Source organism: Acinonyx jubatus, chromosome A2 (assembly GCF_027475565.1).
Source record: "Acinonyx jubatus isolate Ajub_Pintada_27869175 chromosome A2, VMU_Ajub_asm_v1.0, whole genome shotgun sequence".
NCBI classification, from domain to species: domain Eukaryota; kingdom Metazoa; phylum Chordata; class Mammalia; order Carnivora; family Felidae; genus Acinonyx; species Acinonyx jubatus.
This window is the reverse complement of record NC_069383.1, coordinates 13,076,893-13,099,659: the sequence shown is the minus strand read 5'-3', so window position 1 is coordinate 13,099,659 and position 22,767 is coordinate 13,076,893. Positions and strand designations below refer to the sequence as shown.

General features: G+C 39.2%; 1 protein-coding gene across 1 annotated transcript in view; it reads left to right on the top strand.

Annotated features, from left to right (window-relative positions):
* Nucleotides 1-18,644, top strand: part of WEE2 (WEE2 oocyte meiosis inhibiting kinase) — a 29,387-nt gene extending 10,743 nt beyond the window's left edge. Inside the window, exons 4-11 of the mRNA XM_027075630.2 lie at nucleotides 1,901-2,073; nucleotides 3,713-3,834; nucleotides 9,099-9,245; nucleotides 9,871-9,978; nucleotides 10,117-10,202; nucleotides 10,940-11,110; nucleotides 12,762-12,904; nucleotides 17,269-18,644. Of these exons, the coding sequence (XP_026931431.1) occupies nucleotides 1,901-2,073; nucleotides 3,713-3,834; nucleotides 9,099-9,245; nucleotides 9,871-9,978; nucleotides 10,117-10,202; nucleotides 10,940-11,110; nucleotides 12,762-12,904; nucleotides 17,269-17,425 (1,107 nt within the window). The 3' untranslated portion in view covers nucleotides 17,426-18,644. The remainder of the gene's footprint in view (nucleotides 1-1,900; nucleotides 2,074-3,712; nucleotides 3,835-9,098; nucleotides 9,246-9,870; nucleotides 9,979-10,116; nucleotides 10,203-10,939; nucleotides 11,111-12,761; nucleotides 12,905-17,268) is intronic.
* The last annotated feature ends 4,123 nt before the right edge of the window (nucleotides 18,645-22,767 follow it).

Below are 22,767 nucleotides of genomic sequence, written 5' to 3'. Positions count from 1 at the left end.
TTTAATGCTTATTCATTTTTGAGAGACAGAGATAGAACGTGAGTGGGGGAAGGGCAGAGAGAGAGGGAGACACAGAACCCGAAACAGGCTCCAGGCTTCTGAGCTGTCAGCACAGAGCCTGACGTGGGGCTCGAACCTATGGACTGTGAGATCATGACCTGAGCTGAAGTCGGACGCTCAACCGACTGGGCCACCCAGGCGCCCCAACGATTACTATTTTTGATTACAAAATTTGTTACCATTTGAAGAGATAGAGAGAGGGCTGGTAGCTGTGAAACTCCAGGTATGGAGAAAAGAGAACTTGAGATTGACCAAAGGCAATGAAAATTCTAGATCTTGCTAATGGAGACTGATTGGCATTGTTTGTTGAAATGAAGAGGTAGTCGGAGTCAAGATGGTTTAAACTCAAAGCTAGATGAAAAAGTTCTTGCTAATGGGGACATTGAAAAATGAGGACTTCATGGAGATAAATCAGTTCAGATTGAGATTCATATAAATTTGTGGAGATTTTCTGTCATCTCAGCTATCATTTACTGAAGATTTACTGTGTGCTTGGCCTTGAACTAAGTTACACACACAGGCACACATGCACACGTCTTCTCATGTGATACTTAAAAAGAACCCGGAAGAGTAGTTGCTATCATCCTCCTTTACTTTAGATGAGAAACCTAATAAAGGAGTTCAGTGATGTGTCTAGGGTTACTTACTAGCTGGGCAACGGGTGACAGTGCGAGTGAGCCAGGAAGCTGAGATCCTAAGCTATACCTGAGCTATACCTGAGCTTATAAACTGAGGTAATCGATCTGATAATTTTGCTCTCCAGACTAAGATTTTTGAGGAGGCAAATTGAACACAAATAAGTGTACTCAACTTGAGATGAAAGTATTAGCAGCCAGAGTGTGAGACAAGTAGAAAGGAGTCAGAGGGTGGTGTCCTTCCCCCCCCCCCCCACCCCGCTACCCCTTAACATGTTCCACCCAGATCCCAGCCATTCTCTCAGCTGAGGACAGTAGCTCTTCTGTGAGCAGGTGTGTCCCCTCTAAAAACATAATGAGAAGAAGAATATTCCAGACAACAGAAATAACCTAGAAAAAGACCTAACCTATTAAAAGATGCCAGTACATCACTCACAGGTGGAATTTAAGATACAAAACAGATGAACATAAGGGAAGGGAAGCAAAAATAATATAAAAACAGGGAGGGGGACAAAACATAAGAGACTCTTAAATACAGAGAGTAAACTGAGGGTTGCTGTAGTGGCTGTAGGTGAAGAGATGGGCTAAATGGGCAAGGGGCATTAAGGAGGACACTTGATGGGATGAGCACTGGGTGTTACACATAGGGGATGAATCACTGGAATCTACTCCTGAAATCATTATTGTACTATATGCTGACTAACTTGGATGTAAATTAAAAAATAAAATAAAAATTTAAAAACCCCCAAAGAAATTTAAAAAACATTAAACAATGCAAGTACAGAGTTGTATAGATGGTTATAAAGAGTACAAAGAAGGTAGTCGGCAATTGGGAGGTTCTTGCTGCTATGAATACTGACACAGAGAGGTACTTGGGTGGCTCAGTCGGTTGAGCATCCGACTTCAGCTCAGGTCATGATCTCACAGTTTGTGAGTTCGAACCCTGTGATGCAGGCTCTGTGCTGACCGCTTGCTCAGAGCCTGGAGCCTGCTTCAGATTCTATGTCTCCTCCTCTCTCTGTCCCTCCCGTGCTTGAGCTCTGCCTTTCAAAAATAAACAAATTAAAAAAAAACACACAGAGACAAAATCCAATAGATTTGCTTTGAAAGTCTTTTTGAAAACTTAGAGAAATTTAGGAATATGCCTTAAATTTATTGCTCGTAATATGTTAGAATTATTTTAATTTTTTAATAAAATATTTCAGAGATGTGTTCTACGAGAAACCAACATGGCTTCCCGCTATGAGAAAGAATTCTTGGAGGTAGAAAAAATTGGAGTTGGTGAATTTGGTACAGTGTACAAGTGTATTAAGAGGCTGGATGGATGTGTTTATGCAATAAAACGTTCCATGAAACCTTTTGCAGGATCATCAAATGAGTAAGTACCTTTGAAATGTACTAGAAGTATAAACTTGGATTTGGAAAGTTGTTTCTTGTTAAAACATTTCAGTTTGTTTGTTTATTTATAGACAGAGACAGCATGAATTGGGGAGGGGATAAGAGGGGGTAGAGAGAGAATCCCAAGCAGGCTCCAGGCTGCCAGCACAGAGCCTCATGAGATCATGACCTGAGCTGAAACCAAGAATTGAACACTTAACTGACTGAGCCATCCAGGCGCCCCAAAACATTTTAAATAATGGCACTGATGTCATTAAAAACATACCCATTGCTACCCCCTCCATTGTATGTGGTCTCACATTTATAACTTTTCTGAATTTTCCAAGTCAGAGATAAGTTATTTCCTAAAATGTACCATGATCATTTGGGAACAATCATGTTGCGTTTTTTCATGGTTCTTGAGGCTTTTACTACTGGTCTTACTGCTTTTTCTTAAATGAATAGATTTATGGATTTTCTTCCTGTTTCATTCATTAGAAATATTGCCAAGTAGGAAGTTAATGTTAACTCATTGGTTATCTCCACTTTGTATTAACAATGAATTCATTACTAAATTCATTATGACTATTGAAATCAATGTTTTGAAGACTACAAGTGAGAAATTAAGAAAAATTTAAATTTCATTCTCAGAACTAATTGTTCAAAAGTTCTTCCTTTTACAAGGAAAACAAATATTTCCAGATTCAGCCAATGTATTTTGTGAACTGTGGGGATGTAATGCTTAATTTGCTGAATCTGAAATTATGGGCCTTAGAACTCTTCATTTTTATACTGAAATTCATCTAGTACCACATGCTACTTTTTTGTGTTGGATTTCCTATTCCATAATGAATCATGAATATTGGCAGTCCCCAAGACTGTCCCTATGACTATATCATATTGGCTGAGTGCAATATTATGACTTTCTAGCCTTCACAGAGAAGACAGAGGACCCATCACAATATCCTTCATCAAGTCTATGGTGGGCCTCTTGTTAAGACCATCAATATATTTTTTTAAATTGTGATACAGTGAAATTAAGACTCAAAGCATGTCTGCCATTGATATAATAGCAACCCAAGACTCCTCTTTACATATGCCATGTTCAATGAAAACAAACAAACAAACAAACAAACACACACCATGGATTTTGGCACCAGGATGACCAAGGTTCTGGTCTTAGGTCTACTATCACCAGCTTGACTTTGGGCTAGTCACTGAGCTTTCTAAAGCCTTCATCCTTGCCACTATATCTTACTGAGTAGTCATGACAATTAAATGAGGTAAAATAGTAAGCAAGCAATGAGCACTCAACGTTCTGCCACTGTTAATAATGCCTCATATCATGGAGCACTTGGGTGGCTCATCGGTTAAGCGTCTGACTTTGGCTCCGGTCATGATCTCACAGTCTGTGGGTTCAAGCCCCACGTTGGGCTCTGTGTTGACAGTGCAGAGCCTGGATGGAGCCTGCTTCCAATTCTGTGTCTCCTTCTCTCTCTGCCCCTTCCCTGCTTGCTCTCTCTCTCTCTCTTTCTCAAAAAGAAATAAACATTGAAAAAAAATAACACCTCATATCTTGTCTTTGAGAAACATTTGTGTGTATATTGATTCATTTTTCTTGATGCTTGTCTGTCTGTTAGGAGTTTGGCTTTGCATGAAGTTTACGCTCATGCAGTGCTTGGGCATCACCCCCATGTGGTACGTTACTACTCCGCATGGGCAGAAGATGACCACATGATCATTCAGAATGAATACTGCAACGGTAAGTATGTGGACTATCAGTGGTGGAGAGGGAGATGAACTTTTAGTCCCCAGGAAGAAAATCTTTGCCTCCCCCTTGTAGTTTATGCCACATGTAGCAGAGTCCTACCTAAAAGGTCTGTACTACAGTTTGGCTTGGAAGCAGAGAGCAGGAGACACGAAGTTGCATTGAAAAGGAATTTCAGGTTTATACTATTTCATATTTTTTTCAGAGCTGATGTGTGGCTGACACCCAGAAGCTACTAATCCCCTCACAGTTTACTCAATACTTAGAAACCTTTACCCCGGTGGTTTGAATGGTAAATCATCCTCCTCTTACCATTTGCTAGGTATTCTTAGAGAAGCAAGTCATACTCTGTACCATTTTTGGGGAGCGGGTGGTAAACTTAAGCAGCCAACTTTTGATTAATTTTCAAGTGGATTCCTGAATTTGAGGATTGTTGTTACCTTTGAGGCTTAGTGTTCTCACCAGAGGAAGGGCATGGGGTGAGCGCTGGGAATGAAATGCAGTGACTTCAGATTATTCTCGCAGGTCTTTCAGGACCATACATACACAAATAACTGGTCAAGCTTTTTTTCTGGGCTACTTACATCGCAAAATGTAGTCCTTTGGCCTAACGTATTTCTACTCTGTGATTAAGGGGGTGACCTAGCGGTATCTTTACATATTATTATTCTCAGATATTTTTAATCAAAATGTTCAGTGGTAAAATAGGAAAATGCTCCCAAATTAAATAGAAGCTTGCCATCCTTTTACGAGTGGTGATCTATATTCTGGCCATGGCAATATTGGATAATGGCACCCCTCTCAAACCTGCTCCCCTCCCCCACAACATGTACACCTACGCTGAAGTTTCTCTAATAGCACAGTCTTTGAGTAATTTTAGTAGCCACCAGATAGCCCTGAGTATGTAAGCACAGCCTGACTTTTGAGGACAGTTGACAAAGCTTTATCATTATATTTATGGATAAGGGTGACCTAGCGGTATCTTTACATATTATTATTCTCAGATATTTTTAATCAAAATGTTCAGTGGTAAAATAGGAAAATGCTCCCAAATTAAATAGAAGCTTGCCATCCTTTTACGAGTGGTGATCTATATTCTGGCCATGGCAATATTGGATAATGGCACCCCTCTCAAACCTGCTCCCCTCCCCCACAACATGTACACCTACGCTGAAGTTTCTCTAATAGCACAGTCTTTGAGTAATTTTAGTAGCCACCAGATAGCCCTGAGTATGTAAGCACAGCCTGACTTTTGAGGACAGTTGACAAAGCTTTATCATTATATTTACAAGTAGGTTAAGTAAACAATACTATGAAACACTAGAAACACAGAAAATGGCACACATATGATGCAAATTAATGGCATTTCTCTTACTGTTTCCTTAGAGCCTGATTTCCTTGTAGTCTTAACTGTGAACTTTTTTTTTCTTTAAAAAGGGAAAAATCCCTTTTTCTATTAGTCTTTTCAGGATAAAAAATGGACCCTTTCCTCGTGATTGAGATGTTGAGACTTTTCTTCCTAATTCCTCTTTACTGTAACCTGAGATTCCCTATTCTTGCCCTTCCCATCCCCCAAGATTGGTTTTGTTTTCATGACTTTCAACTACTAACAAAGATAATGGCAAGTCATAAAAATTAACCAAGAAAGTCAAACAAAACAAATGTAACCTGATTTAGGGCATTGTAAAGATTTCAAATGTTCGAAAAAGAATAAGGTGGAGTGATGGTTCTTGTTACAAGTCCTCTTCTAGTTCTTTGCAACATTTGAATACCTTCTACAGGCATGTCATTCTGTTAAGTTCTAGGGTGAGCTGTACCAGAGAGTGAGAAAAGTCTTTTGAGGAGCTTTATTCCACTTGCTCGCTTACAGTGAATCCACATGAGACCATTTGGTGCACAACCAGGTGGTACAGCTATGGATAAAAAGCATTCAGAGAAGACGAATTTGAGCAAGAGGCAGCACAGTGTGGTGGGATGGGCCTGGGCTTTAAAGTCAGGCAGGAGTGGGTCTAAAACCCAGCTATACTGCATACCAGTTATGTGATCTCTGGGATGTCAATCCCACTGAGTAAAGAGATAGTAATATCTACTTAGGAGATAGTAATACTTCTTAATTTGAAGAATCGGAACAACCTACATCAAATGCTAGCACACCGTCAAAACCTGATACAGATTGAGAACTCAGAAACAGTTGTTACTAGAGTAGCCCAAGAAAATCTCAAAAAGGAGGTAAGACTTGAAAGAGACTTTGCAGAAGGATTACCAGAGTTTAAGGAAGAGCAAAGAAGACATCTATTAGAGGAACAGCAAGCAGGCAAAGGGCATGACATTGGGGATGGGTCTGACCTAGCAGATGGTAAGGAGACTGATGGGACTAAGGTGACCCTATAACAGGAAATAAGATCAGCAAAGTCAAGTGTGGGAGGAATACAGAGGGCTTTTGCATGTTTCCAGGCAGCAGATTTTCAAGAAGATGTGATAGATGAAGAGGAATCATTGTCTGTTTGCCATGGTGGTCCACTAACTTCACTGTGTCCTTGCCAATTAAAATGTAGTTCTGATTTATCAAAATGTAATTCACATACATTGCTTTCAAATGTGAACTGATCACGGAAAATAAAGCACACCCTTATACTTGTCTTGTTTGTAGTTATGGATAATCCATGTTGAGACTCTGCCCTGTGGCTCTAAATAAAGGAGAGTTAAGTCCAAAGTATTTGTAAGGTAGCAGAGTAGCTAGTGCCTGATTCCTTCTACTCCTTTCTCCTTCTATCCTCTGTCTCTCCCTCTTTCTCACCTCTTCCTCCTCATGCCTGCCACCCTTAGCTCTGTACCCCCAGCCTGTCAAAGCAGTCAGGCTAGAGCATGTAGAGTTATGGTTTACTCAGATTATAAATTGGATGTTTTAGATAATGTACATCATAACTAGTAGAGACCAGCAGTTAACTGATTTCCCCTACTGTCCCTCCTAAGCTCTAAACCAATCAAATGTTCCTTCTTCCACCCTCACCCTTGCCAAGATCCCCTACCCGTCACCTGTGGGTCAGCCTCTGAAATCTGAAGGCTTTCCAGCAGTAGATCGATTGTGCAACCACCAGGATTCCAAACTATTCAGGATGGAACGATTAACCTCTCGCTAGAGGCAGTATTTTCTTGTGACGTCTTCTGTCACTGAAGTTTTACAGAGCGTGCTCCCCTTGTTCTAGTGATGTGGTACCCAGAAGTCTGCACCATCTGTGGAACACCATATATTGGTTATATTTTCCCACCAAACAAGGAATAACTTTACCAACAGGAAAATATGCTTGTGTTGTAGAGAGCAACATAAAATCAAGATTTTGAGAATACAAATGTATGAACAGAATATCCTGTTGGTCTGCTGTTTACATTTTAGTGTTGGAAGGCATTTGCTATTTGTTTTAGTGTCTGTCAGGTTTCATAAGCAGACAGAAAAACATAGATCTGTTTTTCTTAAGTTTCCTTTTTCCCTCAGCCAAGTGGGGGAAATATCTTTATTTTATCTAAAGAAAAGAATTTGGCAAGTCCTCTCACCAAGATGGTTTGAGAAGAGCTGTCCAGGAGCTGGCTGTTTCCTCCTAGGGCACAATCCTGTCAGTTACAGTATTATCTCCAGATGGCGTCTTGGGTTATGGAGTTAAGGCTCCGGTATAGCTGAGATTAGGAGGGATGAGGTTTATCGTTCATTCAGTATTGCTCTGTCTATACACACAGACTTCCTTAATACTGTTTGGCAAAGAACAGTTAATTATGCTCCTCAATAAGAGGAAGACCATCGGCTTTAGCTGTAGCAAAATAAAGATATCCTAATACCTTTGCATAAATGCTCTCCAGTAACTTTTACTGTTGTTTTATTACGTGGCTAACCTGAATATTACCTGCAGGGCTTCTAAGTAATTAAAAGTGCTGCTGGCACTGGTCTAGTTACCCTTACTAAACACCCGTAGCTCTTCAGGAATCGGCAATATCTCTGCTTATAATCTAGAAGACCACATTAAAAGGTTGCTAAGTGCCGCCAGGGTGCTTCTTTCTTCGCATACCTTTTATGGGCTCCTTGTCTTTGTCTTTCCTTTGCCTCTGTTGCCAGGATAGACCTTCAGTCCAGAATATGTGCAGAGTGCATGCGAGACCTTGAGAAAGTGAGGATGGATAAGATGGGGGTCTCGGATGAACACCCAGTCTAGCGGGAAATGAATTCCAGTAGACATGGGGGCCTTGGATACAGGCTTCCTTCTCTTTGGCACACCTCACAACTTCATCTGCAAACAGACTTGAGGTGGCTTTGGTCTTAATAAGCTTCAACATACTCTTCCTTTCTAGCTAAGGTCATCTATAGAACATAGAATCTTTTTTTAAGAAGATTCCCAGGAAAAAGACACACTCTTTACTTTAGCCCTCTTTGTGTTTCTGGAAAGGGCTGAAACTCTCCTTCTTTCTTAACTGAATTATTTTAACATGAAAGATCAATCTTTAAACTGAATACTACATAGGATACTTTAAAATATGGATTTCCTAAAAACCATTAGTATCTTAGATCCTGTTCTGACACATACTTGAGGGCTGGAGTTCTAACTGCCAGGGAGACCCAGGACTCTACAATTTGACTGAAGAGGCTGCCAATGAATGCAGATTAACAACATAAAGGGTTCAGAAGCATTCTAAATCCTTAGGATGGGGCACCCAAGATCGGCAGTGGCAGGGGAGGGGGGGTCACATGAGTCCAGGCCTTATTTTTTACTGATAACAATGATAAACTAAGAGTCTATAGTGGATGTGCAAATACTGTGGCTCAAAAAGGATTTAGGTGTATATTGAAGTTAAACTTCAAACTCATTACATTAAAGTTACTAGTGGCCTATAATTACTAGCTGGACTCTGAACTAATCATCAATGCTAATAGCAGCCATCTGTCCAGGCTTGATTGGCCTTCTGCTTAATAATCAGGTAACACTTTTAAAATGTTAGTTGGGGCAGGGCATACTCAAGGCAATGTCACCACATATTGGATACCTGGGCTACGGCACTTTATTTTTTTCTTTCAAAGTCCTGTAATTCTTTCCAATATGTCTGTGGTATAGACAGACAGGGGGGCAGATATTACTGTTATCTAGACAATAATCTAGATTTGTTGGACTGAACTCATTCATGAGGAATTTACTGAATGTTTACTATGCTTCCATCTATTAAGATTCATACCTTTTCTCCATTCTGTGGGGCTGCTCTCTGTTGTTCTTTCCTAGGTGGGAGTTTGCAGGCTGCTATATCTGAAAACACAAAGTCTGGTGATCATTTCCAAGAGCCGAAACTCAAGGACATCCTTCTGCAGATTTCCCTTGGGCTTAAGTACATCCACAACTCTGGCATGGTGCATCTGGACATCAAACCTAGTCAGTATGGCTCCCCTCTGCTCCTTTGGCCAGATTTAGTTCTTTCCCCACTGTGTCAGAATTGTTGTCTGTGCACCTACTAAGTGTTGAAGATGCTGTTTGCTGGCAAAATTTCTTTCTTTCATGTGTTTCCCTGAAAATCTTAGTCAAACAGCTTTATCCATTCCCCCCGGTCCAGGGCCAGGGGACAGAGAAAAGACTTTTTCCCAGGTAGTAAAGCCAAAGTATGAAAATATTGGCTACATCCTGAATGTGTTCGACTACTGTTGTATATACTCTTTCTAATTCAGCACCGACTAAAGTGAACAGAAATCAATGGTTTTGACACTCAATAATGTGAAACTCAGAGAAATGTTACCATCTTCAGGGGCTTCTTTCTTTGTTTTGAAGCCACCAGCCTCTTCAGAGGATGGGGTGTGTCTGAGGTCGGTTTCACTTAAAATAGGTATTCTTAACCACTGAGTTGTTCAGAGATTCCATGGAAGATAAGAAACCTTGGTAGTCTTGTTACACGAACTCAGAAGAGGAGGAAAGGAGGGTGGCCAAAATGTCAAATACAGAAAAGACTCTTTGGGGGTAAAAAAGCTTAGGAGTCATTACTTACATTAATTCTGTATTTATTTAGGTAACATCTTCATTTGTCATAAGATGCAAAGTGATTCTCCTGTAGCCCCAGAAGAGATTGAAAATGAAGCTGATTGGTTTCTCTCTGCCAATGTGATATATAAAATTGGTGAGTCTGCCTTAAATCCTGACCTGTATATTATCATCCTATAAAATTTATACTGATGAATCCCATTTATTCCAGTTTTAAAGACATGGTTGTAAAGGGCTCTGTTTCTTTTTCTTCTTCTTCTTTTCTTTTTTTCAGGTGACTTGGGTCATGTGACATCAATAAACGAACCAAAGGTAGAGGAGGGAGATAGTCGCTTCCTGGCTAATGAGATTTTACACGAGGTAAAGATCAGGCAAGCAGAGGGCATTTTATAATTCACTGAATCCTTTGACTCTCAAATGAAGGTTCACAGAACAAGAAATGAAAAGTATATATTTATAATTAAACTTTACATTATCTCTTTTCCTATTCAGAATTGAGACTGAGGATAAGAAAGAAACTTAAAAAAAAAAAAAAAAACAACGAGCAAAGCAGGTTCAATCATGGATTAATCACTGGTTTTACTGTTCTTTATAAAGTTCCTTTACTGTTTCTAGTCTTTCTTAGACTTCCTAAACTCATGAATTCCCTAGTAGATAGGAAGCCTTTATTGGTTCAACCCATCTTTATCAGGCTATCATCCTTTTGATAGCACCACCAGCTCTGGTGAAATGAGCTTTGGTTATTGTCTACCTTCCAGGATGTCTGCAGAGTCAGGGCTAGGAAGGATTTAACTCCTTCCAGGATGATCATATCTGCGACCAGTTAATCTATGCTTGGAGTCTCTTTGAGCCTGACAGAACAAAATGACGCTAAGATTCTGCCTTAAACTCTTCAGGGCACAGCAGTGTGAATCAGGTGGATTTGCACCGTATCCTTTGTCTTCTCCAGAAATAAACCACTAGCCACAGCAGATGTGACCTTGCCCATTGTGTCTGTTTAAGCTCCTACGTACTCAGTAATCTCTCTCACCCGTTGTCCTGATCTAGACTCAATTCACTTAGCAAACTAACTGGCTTTCCCGTCTTCTGTTTTGAAGGATTATCGGCACCTTCCCAAGGCAGACATATTTGCCTTGGGATTAACAATTGCAGTGGCTGCTGGAGCAGAGTCGTTACCCAGCAATGGTGCCATGTGGCATCATATCCGTGAGGGTAAACTTCCAGACCTTCCTCAGGAACTCTCAGAAGAATTTTGCATTCTACTCAAGGTGGTATCTCTTATGAGATCAAGAGAAGATAGAAATGTCTATTTTTAAAAAATGTAATGGCCAAGAGGTGGGGAAAGAGGAAAGCAGATGCTGGTAGTGCCACTGACAGAGGAAAAAAGGAATCATGATCCCGAAGACCAGGAAAGACATAGATAGGACAGACCGAAAGTTTCTCAAGAAAACTTAGAGGATATCATAAAGCCTTTTATATTCCAGTTTAAAATCCTGTTACATTTTTTTTTTCTCTGCCCTTCCCAACAACCCTGTTAAGGTGGGAAATTCAGGAAACCAAGGCTCAGAGCAGTTCCTGGACTTGTATTCTCATCTTTGATAATTGATTCACTCTAAAATCAAACTTAGGTCTTTTTGCTCTTATTTTAGGGTTTTAACTGTTGTCATTGAAGTGGTGAGACTACAAAAAAATTTTGAATTTTGAGTGTATAGAAGAAAACATAAGCTACTTTATTGATGAATACCGGACACCACCACCAATCACATGCACTATTAGAAAGAGGCATAATGTCAGTTCAGGAATTTATGTGTTACTTGAACTCCATGGTATCTGAGTATGTGGAGGGACAAGGAAAGGAAGCTGTTATGTTGAAACGGAGGTACAAAAAAATACACTGTTGAGAAGTTTAGAATTATACTAAGAAAAAAAAATGTATACATGAGACTTCATGGCTTAAAGAACAGGATTGGTTAGAATTCCTAAAACAGCTTTAGAGACATCTACTCTTGGCGATTAAATGTGAGTTTCATAGTTCACCTGAAAACTTGAAATTTAGTTACAAACTTGTCTTCTTCCGAATGGGCAAACCTTGCTCACAGTGGACTTTAGTGCAAGCCTAATCATCTATTTCTATGTGTGAATTGCTCTTAGACTGAGTTGATACATACTGAGTACTTCAGTGCTGGCCCAGTGTGCTAATAATACATGTATGTTAATTCATGTAATTCTCACAATACTCCAGTAGGTGAATGTTGTTCTCCCAAATATCAAAAAAGGGGAAGTGAGTTTCAGCAAAGTTAAGTGACTTGCTCAAGGCTACTTAGTAAATGGTGGAGCTGCCTCTGAACATTGGTTCCCAAATGGAAGGTTCAGTGTTTTCTCCATTATACAACATTGCTAATTGCTGTAAACAATTAGCTATTTTCTACTGTATTCAAGCCATTTTAGGTTACAGACACCCTCTACCTGAAGATGAATGCTGTAGGAATACAGCCATGGTGGGGTAGCCTTAGTTTTAAGTGAAAAGGAGCATGTTGTGGTAGAAAGCAAACTGAACTAGGAGTTGGGTGACCTCGGTTTTAGTCTTGGTCCCATCAATAACTTGAACAAGCCACTTTTTATCTCAGGACCTCAGTGTCTTCCCATTTAAAATTAAGGCATTAGATTGGTTAATCACCCAACCAGCTCCAAAATAGGATACTTAAAGGCAGGCCAAAGGTGTGGATGACTGATGCAGAGTGTAGAGAAGATGCTCCCATCTTCGGTGGAGCTAAGTTCTCACTTATTTCTTCCCCTGCAAAGTTAAAAGCAGTTTCACAAAACTCCCCAGCAGAGGTTGGGTGCAGCTGGCTTGGGTAAGGAGATTCTCCCAGCAGTGAAGAAGCTTCTATTTCCTTCCTTTTGGTCTAACACCAACAGAACATGATCCACCCTGACCCAAGGGAGAGACCTTCTGCAGCAGCTCTGGCCAGAAGTCGAGTTCTCCGGCCCTCCCTTGGGAAAGCAGAAGAGCTCCAGCATCAGCTTAACTTGGAAAAGTTCAAGACAGCCACACTGGAAAGGTAGAGGTTTTGTTGAGTAAGCTCTAGGCCCAATGTGGACTTGAACTCACAACCTTGAGATCGAGACTTGCATGGGCACCTCTGGAAAGGTAGATTTTGGATGCTGGAGTTTAGAAAGAATCTCTTTGTGTACTATGTACAGTGATATGACTGCTCTGCTGTGTCTTCTCTGGACTCAAGTGGAACCCAACATTAAAATACATAGGCCCCTCTTCACAAAGATATGAGCAGCATGAGGGAGACTCTGATTAGACTCCTTGAGAGAGAAAATTCCCATTAATGCAAAGGAAGCAAAGTGAGGAATACAAGGAAATACAGCCAGCAAAGAACTCTTAGTGGGATTCTGCATGACAATAGGGGTTCAAAGTAACTGGTGAATGATCACCCAGTGAAGATACCTGTAGTTAAGGTCGGAAGAGACCCATTTAACAAATCCATTACATTTCAAGGGCAGGCAGACACATTGTCTTGGTACATGTTAAGAAGTATTTCTCCAATCCAAAGGAAGCAGTCTGATCACATATTCACGTAAGCTTATATTCACGCATGCATTCATTAATCTATTCTTTCATTAAACAAATGGGAATTCATTAATTAGATAGGATGGGGTTAGTATAAAGGTCAGGCACTGATGTTTGAGCAGAGTTCTGAAGGCGTTTTTTTTTTTAAACTTTTTTTTTCAACGTTTATTTATTTTTGGGACAGAGAGACAGCATGAATGGGGGAGGGGCAGAGAGAGAGGGAGACACAGAATCGGAAACAGGCTCCAGGCTCTAGGCTCTGAGCCATCAGCCCAGAGCCTGACGCGGGGCTCGGACTCACGGACCACGAGATCGTGACCTGGCTGAAGTCGGACGCTTAACGGACTGCGCCACCCAGGCGCCCCTCTGAAGGCATTTTTAAGTGATTATTGCATACCCTATGCACTGCTGGAAATATAAAAGATGAAAAATGGTCCTTGTTTGAAATAAACTTAGAAATCCAACTTCTTTTGGATATACAATCCATCTTGAAATGATAAACTTTAAAAGTCCCCCAAGTGATTTTTTGGCAATGTTGTGGAGACACCAAGCCTTTAGTCAGGGATTCTTCCGAATAAGCAACTTGATATTTTTTTGCTCTAGTTTTGGATTCCATTTTCCTAGCTAATAAACAAAATAAAAATACTTATATTCTTATATATACATATACATATTCACATATATGTTTGTATTATGTATATAAGTGTAGTGTGCACCTTCTGTGAAAACCAGCTATGGAGGCACAGGTGACTGTCGTTAGACATCACAGTAATGGGGGCCTACCACAGAGATGGGGCAGATGCCTTCTTGAAATTATCTAGACCAAGGATTGGAAACTTTTCTGGAAGGAGCTAGAGAGTAAATATTTTATGCTTTGTGGGGCATACTATCTTTGCTGCAGTGACTCAGCTCTGTTGTAGTAATGTGAAAGCAGCCACAGACAATACATAAACAAATGGGTATGGCTGAGTTCCAACGAACAGGTGGTGGGCCAGATTCGACCCATGCGTTGTGCTTCACAGACCCCTGCAGTTTTCATATATAGCCAGTAGGGTTGTTTCCTTATTTAAAATTTTTTTCATGTTTTCTTTCTTTCTTTCCTTTTAAAATGTTTTGTTTTAATTTGTTAGTTAACAGTGTCAGATATTAGTTTCAGGTGTACAATATAAGTAATTTAACACTTCCATACATCACCCTGTGCTCATTGAGACAAGTGTACTATTTAACCCCCATCATCTTTTTGACCCATTCCCCTACCACCTGATAACCATCAGTTTGTTCTCTATAATTAAGAGTCTGTTTCTCGGTTTGTTTCTCTCTTATTTTTTCCCTTTGCTGCTTTGTTATGTATCTTAAATTTCACATGAGTGAAATCATATGGTATTTATCTTTCTCTGACTGACTTATTTCACTTAGCATTATACCATCTAGCTCCATCCATATTGTCGCAAATGGCAAGATTTTATTCCTTTTTATGGTTGAATAATATTCCAATATATATATACCACATCTTCTTTATTCATTCATTTATCAATGGATACTTGGACTGCTCCCATAATTTGGCTATTGTAGATAGTGCTGCTATAAATATAGGGGGCATGTACCCCTTTCAATTGGTGTTCTTGTATTCTTTGGGTAAATACCTAGTAATGCAATTGCTGAGTCATAAGGTAGTTCTATTCTTAACTTTTTGAGGAACCTCCATACTGTATTTTAGAGTGGCTGCACCAATTTGCATTCCCACCAACAGTGCAAGAAAGTTCCTTTTTCTCCACACCCTCACCAACATTTATTTCCTGTATTTTTGGTTTTAGCCATTCTGACTGGTGTGAGGTGATGTCTCATTTAGGTTTGATTTGCATTTCCCTGATAAGTGATGATGAGCATATTTTCATTAGTCTGTTGGCCATCTGGATATCTTCTTTGGAGAAATGTCTGTTCACATCTTCTGCCCATTTTTAAATGGAATATTTGTTTTTGGGGTGTTGACTCCTATTCTTTATATATTTTTGAAATATATAAATCCTTTATCAGATATGTAATTTGCAAATACCTTCTCCTATTCAGTAGGTTGCCTTTCAGTTTTGTTGATCATTTCCTTCATTGTGCAGATGCTTTTTATTTTGATGAAGTCCCAATAGTTTATTTTTGCTTTTGTTTCTGTTGCCCCAGGAGACCTATCTAGTAAGAAGTTGCTATGGTTGATGTCAAAGAAGTTACTGCCTGTGTTCTCTTCTAGGATTGTTATGGTTTCAGGTCTCAAATTTAGGTCCTTAATCCATTTCAAATTTATTTTTGCGTATGGTGTAATAGGTGGTCCAGTTTCATTCTTTTGAATGTTCTGTCCAGTTTTCCCATTACCATTTGTTGAAGAGACTGTCTTTTTCCCATTGGATATTCTCTCCTGCTTTGTTGAAGATTAACTGACCATATAATTTTGGGCTTATTTCTGGATTTTCCATTCTGTTCCATTGACTTGTGTGTCTATTTTTATGCCGGTATCATACTGTTTTAATTGCTATAGTTTTGTGATATAACTTGAAATCTGGAATTGTGATGCCTCCAGATTTTCTTTTCTTTTGCTTTGGCTATTTGGGGTCTTCTGTGGTTCCATACAAATCTTAGGATTCTCTATTATAGTTCTGTGAAAAATGAAAAAATGTGAAAAATGTGAAATATTTAACAGTATTTGTTCTTCCAATCCATGGGCATGGAATGTGTTTCCATTTCTTTGTGTTGTCTTCAATTTCTTTCATCAGTGTTTTATAGTTTTCAGAGTAAAGATCTTTCACCTCTTTGGTTAGGTTTATTCCTAGGTATCTTATGGTTTTTGATGCAATTGTAAATGGGATCAATTCCTTGATTTCTCTTTCTGTTGCTTCATTGTTGGTGTATAGAAATGCAACAAATTTCTGCATATTGATTTTGTATCCTGTGACTTTACTGACTTTGTTTATCAGTTCTGGCGTGTTTTTTGTTTTTGTTTTTGTTTTGTTTTTGGTGGCATCCTTCAGGTTTTCAATATAGAGTGTCATGGTATCATGTCATATGCAAATAGTACAAATTTTACTTCTTCCTTACTGATATGGATTCCTTTTATTTCTTTTTGTTGTCTGATTGCTGTGGCTAGGACTTCTTGTACTATGTTAAATAAAGATGGTGAGAGTGGACATCCTTGTTTGTTTCTGATCTTAGGGGGAGAGCTTTCAGTTTTTTCCCATTAAAGATGATGTTAACGGTGGTTTTTCACTGATGGCCTTTATTATGTTGAGATATGTTGCCTTTAAACTTTGTTGAGGCTTTTTATCATGAATCGATGTTGTACTTTGTCAAGTGCTTTTTCTGCATTTACTGAAAGGATCATATGGTACTTATCCTTTCTCTTACTGATGTGATATATCTCATTGATTGATTTGCAAATACTGAACCACCCTCACAACCCAGGAATAAATCTCACTTGATTGTGGTGAATGATTTTTTTAATGTATTGTTGAATTTGTTTTGCTAGTATTTAACTGGGAATTTTTGCCTCTATGTTAGAGATACTGGCTTATAGTCCTTTTTAGTGGTGTCTTTATCTGGTTTTTATATTTAAAAATTTTAAATATCCTTTATACCCCAATCAGTAGGATTTAAGAAACCTAATCTGCCACGTGTCGTGGCATGTGTGTACCAGCTATTTTTAAAGATAATCACAGGAGCTAAATTTCTCTTCCGTGTATAGCTCAGGCTTGCTTCTATAAATACTGAAATAAAAAGAAAAATCTATATGTTGGTTTTGATCATAAATATTCTCTTTAATTTAGGATCAAGTAATATGTTTTTTCCCCTTTTAATTGCCAGGGAACTGAGAGAAGCTCAGCAGGCCTGTTCCCCCCAGGAAGAACATGGTGACCCTGGGGTCTCTGGGACCCCCACAGGACCAAGAAGCACCAAACGCCTGGTGGGAGGAAAAAGTGCAAAGTCTTCCAGCTTCACCTGTGGGAAGTCTTCCCCATAAGAACTCCCTTCACACCAACCCTCCTTCTGACTTATAGCTTCCAGAAATAGATATTGACTGCGTCCATCTTCCTCTTACAAATGGGGAGATTAACCAACTTGAATGCCCAAAGATTTCAAAAGCTACTCATAATTTAGCATTCACTGCCAAGATCCTAAAGCTAGTAAGCCTCGTATTAGTGGTGGTGCCAGGTACAATCATGGGCAGCCATTTCTCTTCTCGGTTATATTCCCAAGGCCACGTCACCACGGTCACGTTTCACATTCATGCCTAATGGGAAAGCATGTATCTCTGAACTAAACAAGAGGGAGGAAGGCCCTCGGCACAGCCTGTGGACTGCGGGGCTGTGGTAGCTGACTGCCTCCCAAGGAACAGGACGCTCCCTGCACGTAGAAAGGGATATAGTTTTGTTTTGAGTTGAGGTTAACAGCTTATAATAAAATGTGCATGTATTTCAACAATGCTTCTCAGGGTAAATTCTGGCATTCCTAAAAGAATTCTCAGCCACTTTGAGCAAGTGATTTTCCTGCTCTATTCTTTTAGTGAAGACCATCCCTTATTCTGGTATTATATTTATTAAAAAAGTGACTTCACCATTCTGTGAGGTGGGTAGAAATAAGACTAGAGAACTTGTAATTTCTGAACTGGCTATTAACTTATGGTACAAACCGCTGGGTAAAGGGTTTGAGGAAAATGTAGTGTGGCTGTTCTCCTTCAAACTGTTTGCCCTGATCCAGTTATGACTGGTTTTGATTTTCTGGGGGTCACCAATCTCTTCTTGGTTTTTATCAGAATTTGGCTTTGTTTCCTATGATTTTATCATATTTTAATCGAAATTCTTTTCTCTGTATATATTTTTAAAGGAATGGAACATTTGTAAATAAAGGTTTTTATCTTGTCCAAAGCCAAATATGGGTGAAGCACTCTTCTTTGTGACATGTAATTAACAAAGAGTGAAATTTCTGTTGGAAATCATTTCATGAGTAGATAGGTGAATCAGTAGGTTGGTAGTAACAGGTCTTGGCTGCAAGGCCCAGATTTGTGGACCCCAAAGCTAATAATGGTCAAGCTCTGATATATAAAATAATGTTGGTCATAAAGGCACTGATAACTTCTAGTGTGTCCTACTAATAAAGGTAGCTTGTTAATGGTTTGTAGGCTTTTTTTTTTTTTTTTTTGCTGCCTTACATCCTTCTTTCCCTTGCATTTTAAAAAGCAAATTAAGAAATTTTTAAAAACTGAATAAACCATCATACCATTATTTCTTCTGTCTTGGAGTTGCAATTATTTCCATGCAGTTAAGTGGGGTAAATTGCTGTGTATTGCCCATTGCCATTTAAAGAAATCTAATCTTTATTCAAGGTTTTAAAATGGAGTTAATGTATCTCTTGCTTCTCTGACCCTGGCCATATCCCTTGCAGTATAGTGTGGGGTCAACTACAATTTGTGATTTAGAAAAAGGTATATTATTATGAATATGCAATGCATAGACCAGAGTTCTTCTCAGCACTGATAAGTAGTATTATCAAGGTCTATAACCCCTCCTTTACCCTGTTCCTCAGAGCCCCTGTTAGCACCTGAATGGCCTGGTTGGGGGGAGGAAGACGAGGGGGGGCGGTTTCCACAGCACCACAAAGCTACTAAATCAGCAGGTAGCTGCATAGACACTGCTGAATGTGAGTGGGACTGGGTCTTCACTGGGCTAGCGATTTAATCCCTTCCAGTTCAGTTGGAGGTTTAAGTTTACCCCTTGCCTCAGTAAGAAGCTGCATTCTCAGTCCTGAAGTTCTGTTTCTGCACAGAGATCACAAGATAACCTGGGGAACTAATGATCAAGTATTAACATCATTGCACTGCCAATATTAAAGTTAAATATTTTAGGATATAAATATGGTGATTTACTATAGATATTCTTTTATTTTATTTTTTATTTTTATTTATTTATTATATATTTATTTATTTATTTTCAATATATGAAGTTTATTGTCGAATTGGTTTCCATACAACACCCAGTGCTCATCCCAAAAGGTGCCCTCCTCAATACCCATCACCCATCCTCCCTTCCCTCCCACCCCCCATCAACCCTCAATTTATTCTCGGTTTTTAAGAGTCTCTTATGCTTTGGCTCTCTCCCACTCTAACCTCTTTTTTTTTTTTTTTTCCCCTTCCCCCATGGGTTTCTGTTAAGATTCTCAGGATCCACATAAGAGTGAAACCATATGGTATCTGTCTTTCTCTGTATGGCTTATTTCACTTAGAATCACACTCTCCAGTTCCATCCATGTTGCTACAAAGGGCCATATTTCATTCTTTCTCATTGCCACGTAGTACTCCATTGTGCACATAAACCACAATTTCTTTATCCATTCATCAGTTGATGGACATTTAGGCTCTTTCCATAATTTGGCTATTGTTGAGAACTATAGATATTCTTAAACACACACTGACATTAAGCTGCCAACAGATAATCTTGAGACTTATAGTTAAAGGAATACTATTATACTTCACTAAGCTCTAACATACGTATCAGTTTATAGAAGCCATTCATCTAAAGCTCTACAAAGATGAACATTGAAAGATAAAGGTCAGCATTTCAGCCTGAATGGTTAACTTTTTTATCTCTATATGAACCATAATTTTGATCCTGATTTACATAAAAATTGTCAGGTTGATTTTTTAAAAATGATTTAACAACAAAACATAGCCATAATAACTAATAACTGAAGTATTGCTAAAATTGCTTTTGAGCCACTTTAAAATAGATGCTAGTAATCCATTTAGATAGGAAGTGCTGTAATTTTCCAACCATTATCATGAGGCTAGAGAAAAACTGATTTAGAAGCAAAGTGAAAACCTGATTAAAAATTCCAAAAAATGTTTTTCTACAGCAATAATATTGTCCAAAGCTTCCTATCTGTGATAAAGCATTACCAGCCTTAATCTCTACCACTCATAGCTGCTCATAGCTGAGACTTTTTCTAATTTAGAGGGGAAAAAAAGGCATGGCCAAAGATAACTTTGTGGCCTTGGGCATCTATGAGATACTTCTCTTTCTCAGCTAGCTCTGCAAAGGATGAGAGCCCTTGATTATTCCACTACTGCCGGGGGTAATGGGAGCTGATTAAAGCTGCAATGTTATCTGTCAATACTTTTCAGCACTGAGAAGGCCCTTTCTGGGTCCATGGATGAACGACAAAGTCTCCAATTATGCAAACTGGAGATTCTTGAAGGGGTATCTCCATTATGAAAATGCATTCAGCCATTCTTCCAGGTCCCTGATTTTTTTGTTGTTCGTTTTTAGTTTTCTAATTTCAGGCTTATTTGAACATCCTTCTGCATTCTTTCTATTTTTTCTTCCTATTTCTTTGTTCTGGCCTGTGACCAGAACCCTTTTAAAGCCTCTCCTTGATTTAAAGCATGATTTTTGACAAGATATTCACAAGGTCCCTGTCTTCTAATAACTCACAGTCACTGGGGAAGAGGAGGCACCTTCATGGTCATCTAAATTACAACACAAGATAAGCTGTGTGTAAAGAAAGTGAAATGCGAGAACAAAGTAAGGACTTTATTTGAGTAGAAAATTTTGAAAGTATGGAGAAGGGCATTTCAGACCCTGAGGACAGTGAGAGCAAAGCAATGCTGGAGGATTTGTTGTGGGGAAGGAAGATCGAGTAGAAAACAGGAAAATGCTTTATCTCCATTCGTCCATGACATTGTATATTTTATACATTTTAATGTTTTTGCTTATCAAGAAAAAGGAAAGTAGAAGCACTTGCAACTGTTTCAACAGTCTAAGGAGCATGTGTATTGGTAAATCCTGTGTGAGAACTGAGATTAGCTTAACATGCTATTTATGTAGATTGAGATGTTATTTATAAAGTTATGAGTTTGCCCAAGGCTGTCTGTTTTTAACTGGTGTGACCCTTTCTTAAAATTATTTATTTTGAGAGAAAGAGAACATGCGAGTGCCCACAGGGGAGGGGCAGAGAGAGAAAGGGAGAGAGAATCCCAAGCAGGCTCCACACTGCCAGCACAGAGCTCAATGTAGGGCTCGAACTCATGAAATATGAGACCATGACGGGAGCCCAAATCAAGAATTGGATGCTTAACTGACTGAGCCACCCAGGCACCCTTTCTGCTTTTTAATTTGAAACAACCGTTTTCATACTCCTCACTCAAAAGTATGTGCAAATAGAAAGAGGGAGATGTCAGTGGAATAATGAAATAACTTATAGGGCTAAGTGAGTGGATATAGACAAATGCATGTAGGTGATCAGGGAGACGTTTTTTAAAGATGATTCCAAAGTTCAAGTCTGGGAGAATGTTGGTACCATTAAAATAAACAAATAGCTTAGAAGGGAAAAATTGGCTTTGGAGGAAAGGATGAATTTAGTTTTTCATTTGACTCAACTGTTCAAGCAGAAGTTGAGATTTTTAAATAGGAAATCATTGGAAGGCACTGGCAGTAGTAACATAGGTGGTGGGGTGTAGGATGATCAATGTCTGTGCAAGGCCTGAAGGCAGTATAACATGCTGTTTCAGGAGCTAAACATTGAAATAAAATGGTAAAAAAGGTAACATGGGAGATAAACATCTAGGATATGCCGACTATTATTTTCTCCTTTAAGGGCATATTTTCTCCTTTAAGGCCAAAAATGGGCCAATGGAGGATTCAAGTAGGATCCCAAGAAGGTGATTTGCTTGTTAGAATGATCTGGAGGGGGGCGCCTGGGTGGCTTAGTCGGTTGAGCGTCCGACTTCGGCTCAGGTCATGATTTCACGGTTTGTGAGTTCGAGCCCCGCATCGGGCTCTGTGCTGACAGCTCAGAGCCTGGAGCCTGCTTCTGCTTCTGTGTCTCCTCTCTCTGTCCCTAACCCAGTTGCATTCTGTCTCTGTCTCTATCAAAAATAAATAAACATTAAGAAAAAAAAAAGAATGATCTTGAGGATACTTTCATTTTCTAGAAGTTGGACAGTACCAGGACCAGCAGAGGAGAGGCCTGTATCCTGCAATCTGTGGGGCCCCCATAACTTCTTCCTAAGCAGGGCCAAGATTAGAGTGAAGGAGGCAAAATTTAAGGGTGCTAAGAAACACAGCAATCAAGATCAAGGACACTTTAATGCAATATTTAAAAAATATTAAAATTAATGAAAAAAATCCACAATGAACAAAATATCAGAATTAAAAAAAAAAACCCACAAGATCAGTAAGCTGAAGTTAACTAAAACTAAGTTTGCAACTTGGTCAAGAAAAATCATCAGACATGGCAATTCCTGCAATTGGAAGTCAGATAAGCAAAGAAGTAGATTTTGTAAATACTATTGATCAATTTACTTCTATT